The sequence below is a fragment of the Mastigoproctus giganteus genome, chromosome 11 (assembly GCF_048544385.1).
Source record: "Mastigoproctus giganteus isolate SK-2022 chromosome 11, ASM4854438v1, whole genome shotgun sequence".
NCBI classification, from domain to species: Eukaryota; Metazoa; Arthropoda; class Arachnida; order Uropygi; family Thelyphonidae; genus Mastigoproctus; species Mastigoproctus giganteus.
In genome coordinates this window covers 126090352-126108627 of record NC_143585.1, presented here as the reverse complement: position 1 = coordinate 126108627, position 18276 = coordinate 126090352, and the positions used below count along the sequence as shown (strand labels likewise).

Here is an 18276-nt window from a genome sequence, read left to right as displayed (position 1 = left end):
AGGGAGGAGGGTATTAGTTAAGAAACACATAAAATCCAAGGAAGTGAAGCCAGTTGACATCGCTGGACAGTGCAGTGTCGAATCAGTTTGGTGTGACATAAGCATTGGGAGATCAAAACTGAGAGTAGGAGTGTACTATAGGCCTAATGACTCTGATGAGTATAATAAGAAACTGTACAAGGAAATAGTGGGCCAGTAAATCAGAGAGTCTTATAATGGGGTATTTTAATTTCCCAGATATTGACTGGAATTTGTGGGTTGGTCACTCACACACTAGCAAGGCTTTTGTGGATTTATTGGATGATTGTTTTCTACATCAGCATGTTCGTGAGGCAACTAGAGGGAGTAATACTCTTGACTTGATTGTCAGTAGTGATTCTTCATGCATTAAGAATGTGCAGATAAAGGAACCACTAGGTGGCAGTGATCACAGTGTGCTGAAGTGGGATTTACTCAAAGAGGTAACTACCATCAGGGGTAAAGGGAAGGGTTTTTGCTTTCGTAAAGGTGACTACAATGGTCTGAGACAGTATTTAAATTCTATACAGTGGGACCAACTGATGACGTTACCAACAGCAAATTCGAAATGGGAAGCATTCAAAGAACTTATCTTGGAAGCTACTAGGCTTTGCATACCAACTAAGAAATATTGTTCAAGGTTTAGGCCTAAATGGATGTCAGATGAACTAATGAGACATATGGCAGAGAAGAAAAATGCATGGGATACATATAAATTAATGGGTGACATGGAAGCCTATGATAGATATAAGCTGGTCTGTAACCAAGTCACAAAGGAGATTAGGCAGGCAAAGGCAGATTATGAGAAATCCTTGGCAAAGGATGCAAAGAAAAAGAGAAAAGAGTTCTTTACCTATGTAAACTCTAGAAGGAAAAGGATGAATCAGATTAGTCCCCTGGATATTGATGGTTCAACAGTTGAGGATCCTGCTCAGGTGGCTAACAAACTAAACGAGTATTTTGCATCTACATTCACACATGAGGAGTTATTCAGAAAGGGGAATGCCAGAGGTGAAGTAATCTCTGGCAGTGAGTTAGATGATTTTGTAATAACTGAGAGGAAAGTGGAGGAGAAATTGTTGAGGAAAAACATAAAAAAGGCACCTGGGGTGGATGGGATCTATCCAGTTATATTAAAGGAGGCAGCAAAGGAAGTAAGCAAACCCTTAGCCATAATTATGAGAGCTTCTTTGGACTCAGGGGAGGTACCCATAGACTGTAGATGTGCAAATGTGACCCCAATTCACAAAGGAGGATCAAAGGCTGACACAAGTATTATAGACCTGTTAGTTTAACTTCTGTTTCCAGGGAAATTAATGGAGGCACTGGTTAAAGAAGCACTGCAGGATCATCTAGACAAGACTTCAGTTATAGCTCGGACACAGCATGGGTTTGTTAAGGGGAAGTCTTGTCTGACATTTGATTGGATACTATGATGTTGTCACAAAGGAACTGGATGCAGGGAATAACTTTGATATCATATATTTGGATATTAGAAAAGCTTTTGATACTGTTGCACATGGAAGACTGCTGCACAAATTGGAGCAGTGTGGCATTGGAGGCAAATTGCTGCTGTGGATAAAGGGATGGTTGACTGGGAGAAGACAGAGAGTGGTAATTAATGGACACTGCTCATCGTGGGCTAATGTTATTAGTGGAGTCCCTCAGGGTTCAGTGTTGGTTCCATTATTGTTTTCTGTATTTATAAATGATACTGATGATGGTATATCAAGCTTAATGTCCAAGTTTGCAGACAATACAAAGGTTGGTAGGGTTATTAAGGGCACTACTGACACTATGCTGCTGCAGCAGGATCTGGTAAGATTGAGCAGATGGGCTGAGAGGTGGCAAATGAAGTTTAACATTAACAAATGTAAAGTACTACATATGGGAAAGAGCAACCCCAGAGCAATGTATCAACTCTGTGGTACTACACTGACAGTGGTAGAGAATGAAAAGGACCTGGGGATAATTGTGCAGGCAGATATGAAGTTCTCTCAGCAGTTCAGACGGGCTGCAAAAGTAGCTCATGGTGTCTTGTCAATGATATACAGGAATTTTTCTAACAGGGATAAGAAGGTGATTATTCCCTTGTATAAGGCAATGGTCAGGTCACACCTTGAGTACTGTATACAGGTCTGGAGGCCTCATTTCAAGAAGGATGTAGAGCTGCTGGAACGAGTACAGACAAGGGCAGCAAGATTAGTGAATGGAACAAAGGGTTGCTCTTACGAAGAAAGGCTTAAGATTTGCAAATTACAGTGTCTGGAGACTAGGCACCGGCGAGGTGATCTGATAGAGGTGTATAAAATCTTGAATGGTTTTGAGCATGCTCAATGCCGATGGGATTCTTCCTCTTGCTCAGAATAATCAACTGAGAGGGCATAAATTCAGATTGAGGAAAGACAGATGTAGAATGGATGTGCAGAAATTTGTGTTTAGCCAGCGGGTAGTTGGTTGGTGGAACAGACTTCCATCCCTTGTTGTGGAAATTGATAGCCTAAATAAATTTAAGGCTCAGCTGGACAGGTATTTCGAACTAACGGAAAGGTGAAATGGAAGATGTTTTTTTTTTTGGCTGATGCTGCATAAGCTTGCTTTCTTGCATCATATGCCTCTACTATTGCTAACTACAGGAACTCCTCGACTTATGTAAGGGGTGCATTCTGTGGAACGCTATCTAAGTCGGAATTTCCCACATGCTTGTGCAGCACTGACAACTGTGCGGGCTGAATTGATTGAATCAAAAAAGAGATGTTTGACAAACATGTAAATAGAATTATTTATTCAATTTTTTATCTCATGCGCAGGAAAAATTACAAAAGTGTACAATTTAAAAATTATAAAATTACAGAAAAAGAGAGGAGACAGGCGTAACGTCAGTAAGTTTTACTTCTTGATCATTGTTGCCAGAATAGACGTCTTCAGGTGAAATGCCGCTGCGGAGTTTGAGGGCTGTGGAGATTTAGAAGGGGGTCGGCCGCTCAACCTTACGAAAGAACATATTAATGGATGACTGGATGGTAGCTTTTTTCTTTTCATTGTAGATTTCTTTGTAGCAAGCAAGCATATCATTCACCCCTCTGTTAACTTTTAAGAATTGTTTACTGTCAGGATCCATCTTCTCAAACCTCACCATTGCCAATGCAATTTCACAAAATGCCATTGCCATCTCTCTAGTAATGAAGCATCTTGGCTCCTCATTTGGTTCAACTTCAGCTTCGTCAGCATTTTCTTCTTTCACTATCACTGCCTGCAAGTCAATAAGTTCTTCAATAGATAATTCCTTCTCTTCTTCCTCTTTTAACTCCTCCTCATCTTTGGCATCAACCTCCAACTGAACTAGCTCTGCAACCTTTACAATCTTATCTGTAACCTCTTCATATGATTCGTCTTTTTCAAATTCTTTGAAGCCTTTTATGTGAGCATGGGCATATTTTCTTCCATGCGCCATTTAAACAACTTTTAGTAATTTCCGCCCAGGCCTTATTAATGTTTAAGATGGCGTGGTAAATATTGTAAGATTTCCAAAAGTCTCTTAACATAAAATCTTTCTCATCGTCTACTGCAGACAATGCCTGAGCAAATGTTGTGAGTGAACAGTATGCTTTTAAATTCAAAATAACAGCCTGATTTATAGGTTGGATGAGTGAAGTTGTGTTTGGCGGTAGAAATATGACTCTCACGTTCGAATTGAAATCATCTAGATGCATAGGATGTCCAGGAGCATTGTCTAATAGAAGCAAAATCTTGAAAAGAACATCATTGTCTTTACAATATTTTTCAACCTTGGGAATAAAGCGGCATTTAAACCAATCCTCAAAGGGAGATATTTTTATCCATGCTCTCTGGTTTGATCGGAAATGCACTGGTAGGGTGGCTTTAATGATGCCCTTAAATGCATGAGGATTTCCAGAATGGTACACAAGCAGCAGTGGTATTAATGTGTAATCTTCTGCTACATTAGCCCCAAGCAAGAGCGTGGCCCTATCTTTTGAAGCCTTGAAATCTGGAATTGCCTTTTCCTCTTTGGCAATGTATGTTCGATCCAGCATTTTTTTTCAGCCATCTCGTCAATGTTAAAAATTTGCTGCGTTGAATAGCCGCCTTCATCTTCTTGCTTTTGCTTAGCCATTGGACTCAGGAGGCACTTGCTTCTGAATCTGATTTTCCATCCATATTTTTAATAGCTTTTCCAACTTCAATATAGCACCTGAAAGCTGTTTTGTGATCACTGTTGATGCATTAATCCTTTAACATGTTCTTTTATACATACAGTAACGCTTAAAATAATATTCACTGTTGAAGCAGTGAGATCTAATTCCATGCAGTAGATGACAAACTTCGTCCTGCTTCGTACTTCTTAATTAATCATCTTCATTTCTAAATCAATTTTGTTTCGTTTCCTAGCACTGCCAGCACTTGCACTTTCCGTTTGTCCCTTTCCCTTCATCATTGTAAAAAGTAAATAGGAATGAAAAGAAGATTCTGGAAATTTATTTATGTTTTTTATATGATTGAAGATTTCAGTGAAGGGAAACACATTTCACCATAATACCGTAACATAAAAACCCACAGAATTCCAGTTATCGGTATTGCAAATGGAATAAGATCGAGTTTACTACCCATTTATAATAGATTGCACTAACAGAAAAGCCCAATAAACTGGAAAGTGCAAATTGTTTTTATTGTTTTATGGTAGTGACCTCCAGAAATGTGTTTTAGAAAAATATCACAAAGGCATTCAAAATTTATTCTTATAACAGAACATGTGAAAATGATGAAAGTGTAGTGCAATTTCCATTATAAAAATGACCTTTTAGAGAGATAAAATACATTTCCAAGATTTTTTTAAGTTTGCACCGGCCGGCAAAAACTTACATAAAGTCGAATTTCCATAAGTCAATTATTACGTAAGCCGGGGAGTGCCTGTATATGATATCAAAATTATTTTTTGCATTCATTTCCTTTGTGACCACATCATAGTATCCAATCAAATTTGTCGAACAAACCTTCCCCTTAACAAACCCATGCTGTGTCTGAACTATAACTGAACTATGATCCTGCAGTGCTTCTTTAACCAGTGACTCCATTATTTTCCCTGGAACAGAAGTAAAACTAACAGATCTGTAATTACTTGTGTCACCCTTTATCCCACTTTGTGAATTTTATAAGCATTTATGAAAATATGCATTTTTTTAAATATATATTTTTTAATAAATAAGGCTTGTTTCATAAACCTAGTAATATCTATTTCCTAATTCCCAAAAGTTTTATTTCTTATTTTTAAATTCTAAGAGTGCAACATTCATTTCCTTGCAGTAATGTTGATAAAGAAACATAACCTGCAGTAATGTTGATAAAGAAACAACGTTGCATTTGATAATTTATGTACTGTAGTCAAGAATGCATGTAAGACAAAATCTGTGCAAAGAAAATTAGATTAATTTATATTATAGAGTTAAATGATTTGTATGTAATATTAAATTAAGATTGTAATTCCCTTACTACTTTGTGACACACTATTAACTACATACTTATATGCCATATTTTGATTTCAATTATGTTGCTTTTTCCCCTCTTAGTTTATCTTTAAAAATTAAATAAAATCTAAACAAAATATATATTATTCTTACTATTGTTAGATAATGCTTTCATTACTGTTTTTATTTTTTATTTCTACTATTGCATTTTATTATTATTCTTAAATTTGCATACCAAAACAAAAAAAAAGGATAAAGTTTCATACTTTTAGCGGACTTCATTAAATTTGTAATAACAAGCAAACCTTGTTATTACAAACATAAAAATTTAGGTCCCTTGAACTTCGCATGAATGAGATTCTAGTGTGTGTGTGTGTGTGTGTGTGTGTGTGTGTGTGTGTGTGTGTGTGTGTGTGTGTGTGTGTGAGAGAGAGAGAGAGAGAGAGAGAGAGAGAGAGAGAGAGAGAGAGAGAGAGAGAGAGAGACTGTAAAAATAATATGTTTAATAGTTTTACAGTAAAAATAAAGAAAGAACAAGATGACCGAAAACTTAAGTGGCTGCACAAGCAATATCCAACATGTCGCATTATATATAGAGGCAACATGAAGGGGGAAGTGGAAAATGAGTGAAGGAAAAAATAAATACGAAAATAAAAGTAAATATGGAAGGAGAGTGGAAGTAATATGTATGTAAAAATTTTGGAAAATATTAAGTGGGCAAATACAGCCAAAGTTATAAGCCAATAAATAATAAATTTAGACCAATATCAACTGACCGTGCTGAGGCCAAAAAATTGTGAAATATCACTAATATGGTATGATAAAAAAACCACAAAAATAAAAATAAATATAGGACAAACAAAGCAATGAACAAGAAATAGACGACTGTTGCATCCAATCTCGTTAGAGAGCCCCAAAATACAACAGCCCTAAATACCTACAGTCTATATATATATATACATACAGCAATACCTAGTTTTGAGTGCCTTCAAACAGCATGGGTTTCACTATAACACGGTTTTCAATTAAGTTTAAATTCAAAATTTACTGTACATATTAAAACTCATTCAATAGCCTAGACACATACTCTACATATATGCTGTAGCGCAAACTCTATTGTCTCACATGAACTTATGCCAATAGCTCCCCTCAGGTAGTCATGCAACAGTGTTCAGTATTCTTAATTCCATCCTGATGAGATGACACGATAGATTTTCAAACTTTATTTCACAATTTATTTTTTACCCCTTTAAATACGATTGAAAATATATCTACATCTTGGTTAGAAATCATTGCCAACAACATGCATTATGTTTGGCAGCATGCTTTGCCCCATTTGGCAAAAGATTTCACTGGTTTTGAATTGCAAGTTCAGATAATTGCTGAAGACATCGTGAAGATTGGAAAAGACTTAGGATTCGAAACTTTGGACACTGCCAATGTACATGACTGTATTGACTCATATTCAAATAACTTAGATGATGCAACTCTCCTTGAAATTGATGAGCAAACTGCATATGAAGAAGAGGAAAACAATTCTGAAGTGGATAACAAAAGAATTTTCAACAGAAGAATTGAAGAAAGTCCTTCTGGGCTTGACATGGCCTGCGAGGCAATTATGAATGGAGATCCAAATGTTGGACGTAGCATCAAGATACGGCAAATTTTATAAGATGGGATTCGATGCTACAAAGACTTGCACACCGAGATAAAGAAGAAACAACTTCACCAAACTTCATTTTTGAAGTACCTAAATAAACAGTAAAGTTTTTTTTTCATCTCTCATGATGTTACCTTTTCATTAATAAAATTTTTGCAATATTTTTTATTTCAAATCCTTTTCATTGGCTATCAAGCACAAATTGTTTATAGATTTATTCTAATTTGTTTATAGACTGTTTCTCTGGAACGCATTCAATTAAAACCCATTATAATTATACAATAATCAGCACATTTTCACATAACACAGAACAATTTTGGTACCAATTATCAGTGCTATGCCAGGTATTGCTGTATATATAACCCAGATGATCCTGTTTAGGTTCTGGCATAACCACTACATCAGTGGAGTTTACAATTAATCATTTTGAACGAACGCGATCAACAACCATATTTAGCAGTCATGTAAGCTTGAACCATGGTCCACACATACGCATGCATGTAACTACACTCTCATGCTAAATAACTTGGGGTGCCTCCGTAGCCAGGTGAGCAGGAGCAGCAGCGCGTAGCATACGCTTCTTGATTAGGCCGGGGTTCGAGCCCATGACCACCAAATATGGAGGATGTGGAAAGGTCAGGGAATGACCACCGCATATCCCCGGAGCAATATGGCCTTAGTTGCTAATGCTCCTAAAAACCAAAAAACAAACAAACAACACATTAAGCACTTGGTTACCTTATGTAACTTACATATCCTTTCCTTGCCATATTTATGAGAAATTGAAGGCAGCATATATGGAAAATTTTATGCTTAAAAACTTCAGGTATTTCCATCACTAATAATACATTAATTCAATTACAGAAAAAAAAAAAGCTTTTGCTTTTTTTTTTTATAATACAAACTTTTTTGCTATATTATATTTATAAATATAATATAGCAAAAAAGTGCATATCTTACTGTTATCAATATATATAATTTAATGACATTTACATATTATATGTATAATTTTATTTAATTTTTGATTATATAATTTTGTTTTTAAGTTTGAAAGGAAATTTAAAAATGAATACTCACCCAGCACTTGCATTCCTGGATGGCATCATAAGTCATGAAATTAGAAATAAACATTGTTAGTATTGGTAATAGCATTAATTAACAAAAAATAATGATATTAGGAAATAGCATAAAATAAGAATAATTACCTTGTTTGGAGCTTGATGTTCTGCTCCATAATCTTCGCTTGTCAGAGCCTTCTGAAAATTATTAGTTATCACACACAGTCATATAACATATTTATTATATTATATCCTATAATAAATATTTATTATTATATTATTATTATCTATTTTATTATATTTACATTTGCAATAAGGCCATCATTAAAGCTTTAAGTATGCATACAGTTTAAAATTACAATACATCTTTTGATGTATTGTAATTTTTATATTACTAATTCTGTATCAATTAATATTTCTTAATAATAATTCAAAAATTAATATTTCTACATCAAAATATGTACCAATGTTTAATGTTAAAATAAAGGGATATATACTATATAATTCAAGTTTATAATACAAGTGTAAAAAAATATTAAACATTCTCTAAAACTCATTTAAATCCGGGAAGGTACCTCCATAGCCAGGTGGGCAGGAGCAGCAGCAGTGTGTAGCACACGCTTCTTGATTAGACTGGGTTTTGAGCCCGTGACCACCAAATACGGAGGATGTGGAAAGGTCAGGGAATGACCACCGCATATCCCCGGAGCAATATGGCCTTATTTGCTAATGCTCCTAAAAATCAAAATAACAACAACAACAACAAATCTAGGGAAAAATATCATAAATCATTGCAAAATTGTTATATATCAATATAATAATAATCGGCATACTGTCCTTAAAAATGTTTGCTACTAAGGGATTTTTTCTTGTATTCCTGTTTACTCTCCCTCACAAGGAACCAGCAGTAATCCCCATCATTACAGGATCCCAGTGACCTTGGCACCGCTTTTCCACCATGAATATACCTTGATGAAACCACTCTCCTTGTTCATCATACACATCTCCCAGATTTTTGGGGGGAAAATTCAAGCTGGGGATGAAGAAAATGAATTTTCAACAACATTTGACAGCCCATGTTTTTGTAGCATTCGAGTAAATCAGACAATAACATTTCATAGTTTTCTTCTTTCCTATTACCCAAAAAACCATGTACTACCACCTTAAATGATGTCCAAGCTACCAATTCAACCTCCTTTAACTGTGTTTCAAACACATCGTCTTTCAAGAGGTTCCTAATTTGGGGTCTTACAAAAATTCCTTCCTTAAGTTTGACATATATTAAATTAGGAAACCTATTTCTCAAGCATGCAAATCCATTATCTTCTTTATCTAGTCCCTTCACAAATTTTTTAATCCAAGTTTGACAGGAGTGGAAGAAGAACCTTCTTTGATTGCACTAAAAGAATATATTTTACATTACATTGTCCTGGTATGAACTTATTCCACTTGTCCCAACATTGCACAACATAATGTTCTTCTGTCGCACGGCTGTCCCACAAACACAAAAAACAACAATATTTTGTGACCCCTCCCCCCACAAAATAACCTTAAGATTGCTGCATATGTTCCAACCACAATCCTGGTATTTTACAGCATGTAGAACCTTAGACATACTTTCATAACTTTCTTTAAGTCCAACTGAATGAAACACAGAAACTGATGAAATTTCATTGCCATTAGGAAGCAAAACTGCTTTTAAACTTCATTAGCATTAGTTGAGGCATATGATGCAAGAAGCCGACCGGGCTAGCCAGGTGGGTAAAGTGCCTGCCTGGCAACCCAAAGGTCACGGGTTCGAATCCCACCTCGGGCTTGGATCACAGTATAATGCAAAAACCTTGGGAGGTGCATTATGGCCACAGAAGCCGATGCGCCAACAACTAAAAAAAAAAATGATGCAAGTAAGCAAGCTTATAGACCATCAGACAAAAAAAAAAAAAAAAACCTTCTCATTTCACCCATCCGGTCACTCCAAATGTTTGTCTAGTTCAGCTTTAAATTTATTTAAGCTATCAACTTCCACAACAACAGATGAAAGTCTATTCCAGCAATCAATTACCTGCTGGCTAAAGGCAAACTTCCGCACATCTATTCTATAACTGTCTTTCCTCAATTTGAATCTATGCTCCCTCAGGTTCTTAATCTCAGCAAGTGGAAGTATCCCATCAGCATTGAGCCTGCTCAAACCATTCAAGACCTTGTACACCTCAATCGGATCACCTCGTAGATGCCTAGTCTCCAGATGCTGAAAATGACAGAATTTAAGCCTCTCCAGGTAAGACACCAATCTTGTTGCCCTTCTCTATACTCGTTCTAGCAACTCCACATCCTTCCTAAAATGAGGCCTCCAGACCTGTACGCAATACTCAAGGTGTAGCCTGACCTTATACAAAGGTATAATCACCTCCTTGTCTATGCTAGCAAAATTCCTATATCATGACAAACTCCATGACCTGCTCTGCCAGCCCGTCTGCACTGCTCAGAGAATTTTTGAGGCATCTATAAATAAATGCCATTCATCTGATTATGCACAACACCTAGTTCTTTCAGAAGTCCAATAATGTCTTTGCAAAAACACGTACTGTCCTCTGTAGCAAAATATTTTGAAAACTTTTCATGTCTTTTTCAAAACAATGAAATCTTTGTTCCTGCTGCAAGTATATTCCACTGCTGTAACCTAGAACCTAACAGTTCAGCTTGTTCTTTTGTCAAATTTGTCTCAAATCAAATCATTCAACTCATCATGTTTGATTAAATGTACCACACTACCTGAGCATACTGGCTGACATTGACATCTTGTGAAGTCGAAGCTTCCTGGGAATTCTCAACTAGAACTTGATTATTATTATCTTCCCCACTACTGTTATCACAAGTTTTGGGTGGTACTGGCAAATCATCACTGTGTGGAACAGGCCAAATTTCAGAAGGTATATTTGGATATATTATAGTGTATTTGCTTTTTTTTAGATATACCAGATATATTTGTCATACAGAAGTAGCAATCATTAATGTGGTTAGATAGATCTTGCCAAACCATATGGCGCATTATAGCCTTAGTTGCTAATGTGCCAAAAAATCCAAACAAACCAAGCCAAACCATAGGGCGTGCAAAAGGTAACACTGAGTTTGCCATGTAACCACATCCTTGGGTTTATCGTACAGCTAATACAACACTTTTGAAGTATTGTATTAACAAGATTGAAACAATCAAGGTGATTTTCGAATCTATGCATAAAAATTGGTTAAAAACAGCATTTAAGTTCTTGAAGGTAAAAATCACGTTGGCTAGTGTAATCAGTCTACTAACGTATTTTACTATACCAAGTAGAAATTTTGCTCACAATGTCAAAAAAAAATCAGGAAATGCAATTAAAACAATTTTACGAATATATGAACAATAGATATAAAACTATGTTAATGCTAGAAGTTTAAACTCTACCAAGGAGCTAAATTATTTTGTAATAACTGAGAAGAAATTTAAACAGAAATTGCTGAAGTTAAATACAAGCAAGGGATGGATGGGATTTTTCCAATTATAAGGAAGGCAGAAATGCAGGTAAGCAAACATTAGTCATAATAATGAGAGCATTCTTGAATTCAGGGGTGCACACCTCTATTCTCCCCCCCCCCCAGACGGGAGATGTGCAAATATATTCCCAATTCACAACGGGGAGGCATCAAAGAGTGATGTGACTAATTACAGACCTATTAGCATAACTTCCATTCCAGAGAAAATAATTGAGTCACTGATTAAAGAAGCAATGCAAGACTATCTAGAAAAGAGCACAGTTCTTTTTCACTCACAGCATGGATTTGTCAAGGGGGCCGGGGGCCATCTTGTCTGACAAATCTGATTGGATACTATGATGTGGTCACAAACAAACGGGAAGCAAAAAATAATTTTGATATCATATACTTGGATTTCCGGAAAGCTTTTGATACTGTTGCACATAATATACTGCTGTACAAATTGGAGCAGTTATCTGTTATTTGGTTTTTAGAAGCATTAGCAACTAAGGCCATATTGCTCCGGGAATATGCAGTGGTCATTCCTTTGACCTTTCCGCATCCTCTGTATTTGGTGGTGAAGGGCTCGAACCCCGGTCTAATCAAGAAGTGTGTGCTACGCACTGCTGCTCCTTCCCACCTGGCTATGGAGGTGCCAATTGGAGCAGTATGGCATTAAGGGAAAGTTACTGCTAGGGATAAAGGGATGGTTGAGTGAGATAAGACAGAGAGTTGTTATCAATGGACACTGCTCTTTGTGGACTAAATAACAATGGACATAGTTAAGTTGTTATCAATGGACACTACTGTTCATGTTATCAGTGGAGTCCTCCAGAGTGCTGGGCCCATTGTTATTTTCTGAATTTATTAATGTTATATTGATGAAAGTAAATCGGGCTTAATGCCTAAGTTTTCAGATGATACGAAGTTGGCAGAAGTTAGTGGCAGTAATGACAGTATGCTACTGCAACAAGATCTAGAAAAATTAGACAGTTAGGCTGAGAAATAGTAATTGAGGTTTAACATTGACAAATGCAAAGTACTGCATATGGATAACAGTAATCACAGATTAACATACCAACTGTAATCACAGATTAACATACAGGGATATAAAGCTTCTCGATCAGGTACAGAGAAGGGCAACGAGATTGGTTAGGGGAACAAAGGGGTGCTCTTACCAAGAAAAGCTTCAGTTTTGCCAATTTGCAGAGTCTGGAGACTAGTCACCTGCGAGGTGATCTGAGGTGCTTAAGGCTTTGACTGGATGAGCAAGTTCAATGCTGATAGGATTCTTCCTCTTGCTCAGACTATACACAAGGAAGCAAGGATTCAGAATAGATATACAGAAGTTTGCTTTTGGCCACCAGGTGGTTCATTGTTGGAACAAACTTCTATCTGTTGCTGTGAAAGTGGATAGCTTGAATAAATTTAAGGAAGAACTAGATAAAGTGTTGGGGGGAGGGATAGGCAAAATGGGAAGGGTTGTTCCCCCACCCCTTAATGCCATATAAACTTGCTTTTTTGCATCATTTGCCACTACTAATACTAACACTATCAGGGTCAAAATGGAATATGAAGAGATGGGAAACAGCCATTTTTGGATGTTTTGATAGAGAGAGAGAGAGAGAGAGAGAGAGAGAGAGAGAATAGAATTCTATTGTATCTTGGGTGTATAAGGAAAAAAAGACTCTGGACATGACGCTAATTTTAATTTGATCAGAAAATATTAGGTGAGGAACTTAAACACATCTCTTTAATCTTTCTAATAATGGATTTCCAATGGGGAATGGTTGACAAAAGCATATACAAATACACAGAAAATCACGGGAACATTACTTCACTGAAAAGTAAAAAAATAATAATAATAATAATAATAAATTGACAAAAATTCAAAAAAAAGTTCACAACACCATATATATACAAAGAATAGGAGAGAAAACTGTGAGAATAGGCAACAAATTTGGACTTGATGTGATAATTAAACTGATAAAAAAAATTTGGCAATATACTAAGAGATGCAGTTTCCCCAACTAGATACATAGACAAGTTATTATTATTGAATGGGTCAGTGCCTTTGCACCATGTTTTGTTCATAGTGAACTGTCCAATTCAATAATTGGCATTGTTTTAATTGTATCTCATATTGTGGATACCTTCACAAGTGGCCGAGGTATTGGACTACTTTGAATAAGTAACGCTTCACCATGGAGAACACTAATGTTACTTATTCTCGGTGGATACCACCACCCAGACGGCACCATTTCAAAGCTTGTTGGCTTACTCATTGGTAATTATCGACTTGAACAGTTCACTACGAAAAAAAAACATGGTGCAAAGGCACTGACCCATTCAACAGTGAATCTTAAGCATAGTCCTATGCTTCATGCAAAATAATTGCAGTTTATACTATTAAACACCAACATCTCTCATATTGTGGACTTAAACTTCATAATTGGGTTGTCACTACTGCAATAACAGGGTCCTGCTCACCCACTGATGAGTAAGCCAACAAGCTTCGAAAACGGTGCCATCTGGGTGGTGGTATCCACCAAGAATAAGTAACATTAGTCTTCTCCACTGGTGAAGCATTACTTATTCAAAGCAGTTAAATACCTCAGCCACTCATCGTGAAGGTTTCCACAACATGAGATACAATTAAAATGATGCCAATTATCGACTTGGATAGTTTACTACGAACAAAACGTGGTGCAAAGGCACTGACCCATTCAATAGTGAATCTTGCTTCCTGCAAGATTCACTATTGAATCTTGCCTCTTGCTTCCCATGCTTCAGGCAAAATAATTGCCATAGACAAGTTATGTACAAAAATACATGTGATTGTGTTTCCCACAATTGCATGTGTTTTGAGGCAGGTAGGTTATTTGACACTAGAATTGCAGAATACTGTAAACGTGCAGAAAAGTTAAAATATCAGAAAAGCAAAGCACGCCTATAAAAATAATCCCTTGCTTTTAATGTAAAAAATTTCAAAATTATTGGGAGGGGAGATTTTATCAAAAGAAAAGTTAAAGAAGCTTGGTATAAAAGAAAATTTTAAAAAAAGACAATAAATAGAAAAATGGAGAGGGCTATCGATGCATTATGGATGCTTTTGATACTGTTGTACATGGAAGACTGCTTTACAAATTGGAGCAGTATGGCATTAAGAGCAAGTTGCTGCAATGGATGAAGGAATGGTTGAGTGAGATGGCAGAGAGTGGTAATAAATGGACACTGATCTATGTCGACTAATGTTATTAATGGAGTACCCCAGCAGGTAGTTGAATGCTGGGACAGACTTCCATCTGTTTTTGTGGAAGTTGATAGCTTAAATAAATTTAAGGATGAACTAGACAAACATTTGTAGTGAATGGATGGGTGAAATGGGAAGATTTTTCTTTTTTTTTTTTTTTTTTTTTTTTTGGTTTTTTTTTTTAGCTGATGCTATATAAGCTTGCTTTCTTACATCATATGCCTCAACTAATGCTAATACTAAATTCAGCAACAGCATATAAATATATAATAAAGATTTTCCCCTTTGTCTTTTCACTCATTTCGGGGGTTTATTTATTTTATTTATTTATTTTTTCACTAGGGTTTTAAATTAATGAAAATAATTACAAGAAAACTGATCTTTAGTAGGTATGATCAAAACTCTTTACTCGGTTTCTCTGACTACTAAATCATCAAAGTAAATCCCTCTCTTATGGCATCACCTCCTTCCACTTACTTGCCTGGACATCCAGGCCAACAAGAGAAGTAGTGCATGCACACAAAGAACTGGTACATGTTCTGGATCATGATACTATATATAAATATAATTACTGCAATGCAACAGTGGTTTAAATTTTATTTATCTCTTAATGAGAAGGGGTCCCCCCACCAATTTTTTAACTAGATTAATAATAATGTGATTTTCAGAAATCAGTTCCTAGTTTTACTATCTCAACTACAGGATCATCAATTTTTCTTTATAGAAAACCAAAATACAAACAGATATTGGAACCTGTCATATTCTATTACCACACACACACACACACACACACACACACACGCACGCACGCACGCACGCACAGACTGAGAACCAAGGAGGATGGTACTTGCACATGAAATAGAAAGGAAATGGAGGGAGTCCATAAAATAAGGACACAATCCCAAATGTGGGAACAATATTTTTCATGACAGGATAGATTTGCTGAGAGATCACAACTTTTAATAAAAAAAAAAATATTGTTATATGCTTACACCAAGAAAGGTTAAAAGTGGTTACAATTTTTTTTTCCCTCATGCACTTTCTTTTAACAATGACAACAAAGGCTGCCACTTTGAACCCTGAAATTTTAGGAGCGTATAGATGATCTGCATCAGTCAATTCCTTGTCTCGGAACCTGACAACAATATAGGAGCATATAAAGTACTAATTACCAGTATAGTGAAAGGTACTACGCAGGTATGAAACAATGTAATCAGGAATCAACATGTGAAATGCATATCCCAGGGAAATGGATAAACTTTTCTAACACTAGGCAATATTAAGAGATAAACAGTTCTCGTTGCCCACTTGTATCATGAATTTAGAATCACATGGCCTAAATGATTGTCAAATGAACTAATGAGACTCGTGGCAGAGAAGAAAAATGCATGGGATGCATATAAATTATCAGACGACACAGAAGCCTATGATATATATAAGCTAGTCTGTAATAAAGTCACAAAGGAGGTTAGGCAGGCGAAGGCAGAATATGAGCAATCTTTGGCGAAAGATGCTAAGAAAAACAGCAAGGATTTCTTTACTTATATAAACTCTAAAAGGAAGGGGATGAATCTGATTGGTCCACTTGATATCGATGGTTCGACTGTTGATGATCCTGCTCAGATAGCAAACAAATTGAATGAGTATTTTGCATCTACATTCACACATGAGCAGTTATTAAGGTTTGAAAATGCCACAAGGTTATCAAATTGTAACAGGGTACTTAATGATTTTGTAATAACTGAGAACAAAGTGGGGGAGAAATTGTTGAAGTTAAACATAAGAAAGGCACCTGGGGTGCCTTTCTTATGTTTAACTGGGTGGATGGGATCTATCCAGTTATATTAAAGGAGGCAGCAAATGAAATAAGCAAACCCTTAGCCATAATTATGAGAGCATCCTTGGACTCAGGGGAGATCCCCACAGACTGGAGATGTGAAAATGTGTCCCCAATTCACAAAGGGGGATCGAAAGGTGACATGAGTAATTACAGACCAGTTAGTTTAACTTCTGTTCCGGGTAAAATAATGGAGTCACTGGTTAAAGATGCATTGCAGGATCATCTAGACAAGATTACAGCAATAATTCAGACACAGCATGGGTTTGTTAAGGGAAAGTCTTGTCTGACAAATTTGATTGGTTATTATGATGTGGTTACAAAGGAACTGGATGCCAAAAATAATTTTGATATCATATACTTGGATGTTGTCCTCCGTAGCCGAGTGGTCAGGAGCGGGAGTAGAGTAACACACGCTACTTGAGTAGACCGGGGTTCAAGCCCCTGACTGCTGAAATGGTCATTCTGTCAACTCGCACTGGACCAGCGTGGCAGATTATGGTCCATTTTCCTCAGCATGAATTGTTGAGGAGGCTTCCATCCTGCAGTGGGTTGATAATGGCTGCACTTTACTTTTTTTTTACTTGGATTTCAGGAAAGCTTTTGACACTGTTGCACATGGAAGACTACTGTACAAATTGGAGCAGAATGGTATTAAGGGTAAGTTGCTACAATGGATAAAAGGATGGTTGAGTGGGAGAAGACAGAGGGTGGTAATCAATGTGTGCTGCTCTTCATGGACTAATGTTATTAGTGGAGTCTCACAGGGTTCAGTGTTGGGTCCACTGTTGTTTTATATATTTATCAATGATATTGATGAAGGTATATCAGGCTTAATGTCGAAGTTTGCAGATGATACAAAGGTGGCAGGGTTGTTAATGACAGTAATGGCAGTGTGTTACTGCAACAGGATCTAGAAAATTTGGGCAGATGGGCTGAGAAGTGGCAACTGAAGTTTAACATTGAAAAATGCAAAGTACTGCATATGGGTAGAAGTAACCCCAGAGAAACGTACCAACTGTGTGGTACTACACTTAAGGAGGTAGAAAATGAAAAAGACCTGGGAGTAATTGTGCAGTCAGATATGAAGTTTTCTGAGCAATGCAGACAGGCTGCCAGGGCAGGTCATGGGGTGTTGTCAATGATATACAGGAATTTTGTTAGCAGGGAAAAGGAGGTGATTGTCCCTCTTTATAAGGCAATGGTCAGGCCATACCTTGAGTACTGCATGCCTCATTTTAGGAAGGATGTAGATTTGCTTGAGCATGTACAGAGAAGGGCAACAAGATTGGTGAGGGGAATGAAGGGATCCTCTTACCAAGAGAGGCTTAAGTTCTGCAAATTGCAGCAGCAGGAGACTAGGCACCTGCGAGGTGATTTGATTGAGGTGTATAAGGCCTTGAATGGGTTGAGCAAGCTGAATTCTGATGGGATTCTTCCACTTGTTCAGATTACAA

The 18276-nt window shown here is 36.7% G+C and overlaps 1 protein-coding gene across 5 annotated transcripts in view; it reads right to left on the bottom strand.

Annotated features, from left to right (window-relative positions):
• LOC150078418 (actin-binding LIM protein 3-like) overlaps positions 1-18276 on the bottom strand; it is a 528875-nt gene that overhangs the window by 142644 nt on the left and 367955 nt on the right. For all 5 annotated transcript variants that reach the window (XR_016547624.1, XM_090384937.1, XM_090384935.1 and 2 more), the window contains 2 exons: positions 8367-8417; positions 8239-8253 (listed from right to left, as the gene is read on the bottom strand). Coding sequence is in view for 4 of the 5 variants with exons in the window: in XM_090384937.1 (XP_090241063.1) it covers positions 8239-8253; positions 8367-8417 (66 nt within the window). In the remaining variant the exon portion in view is untranslated. The remainder of the gene's footprint in view (positions 1-8238; positions 8254-8366; positions 8418-18276) is intronic.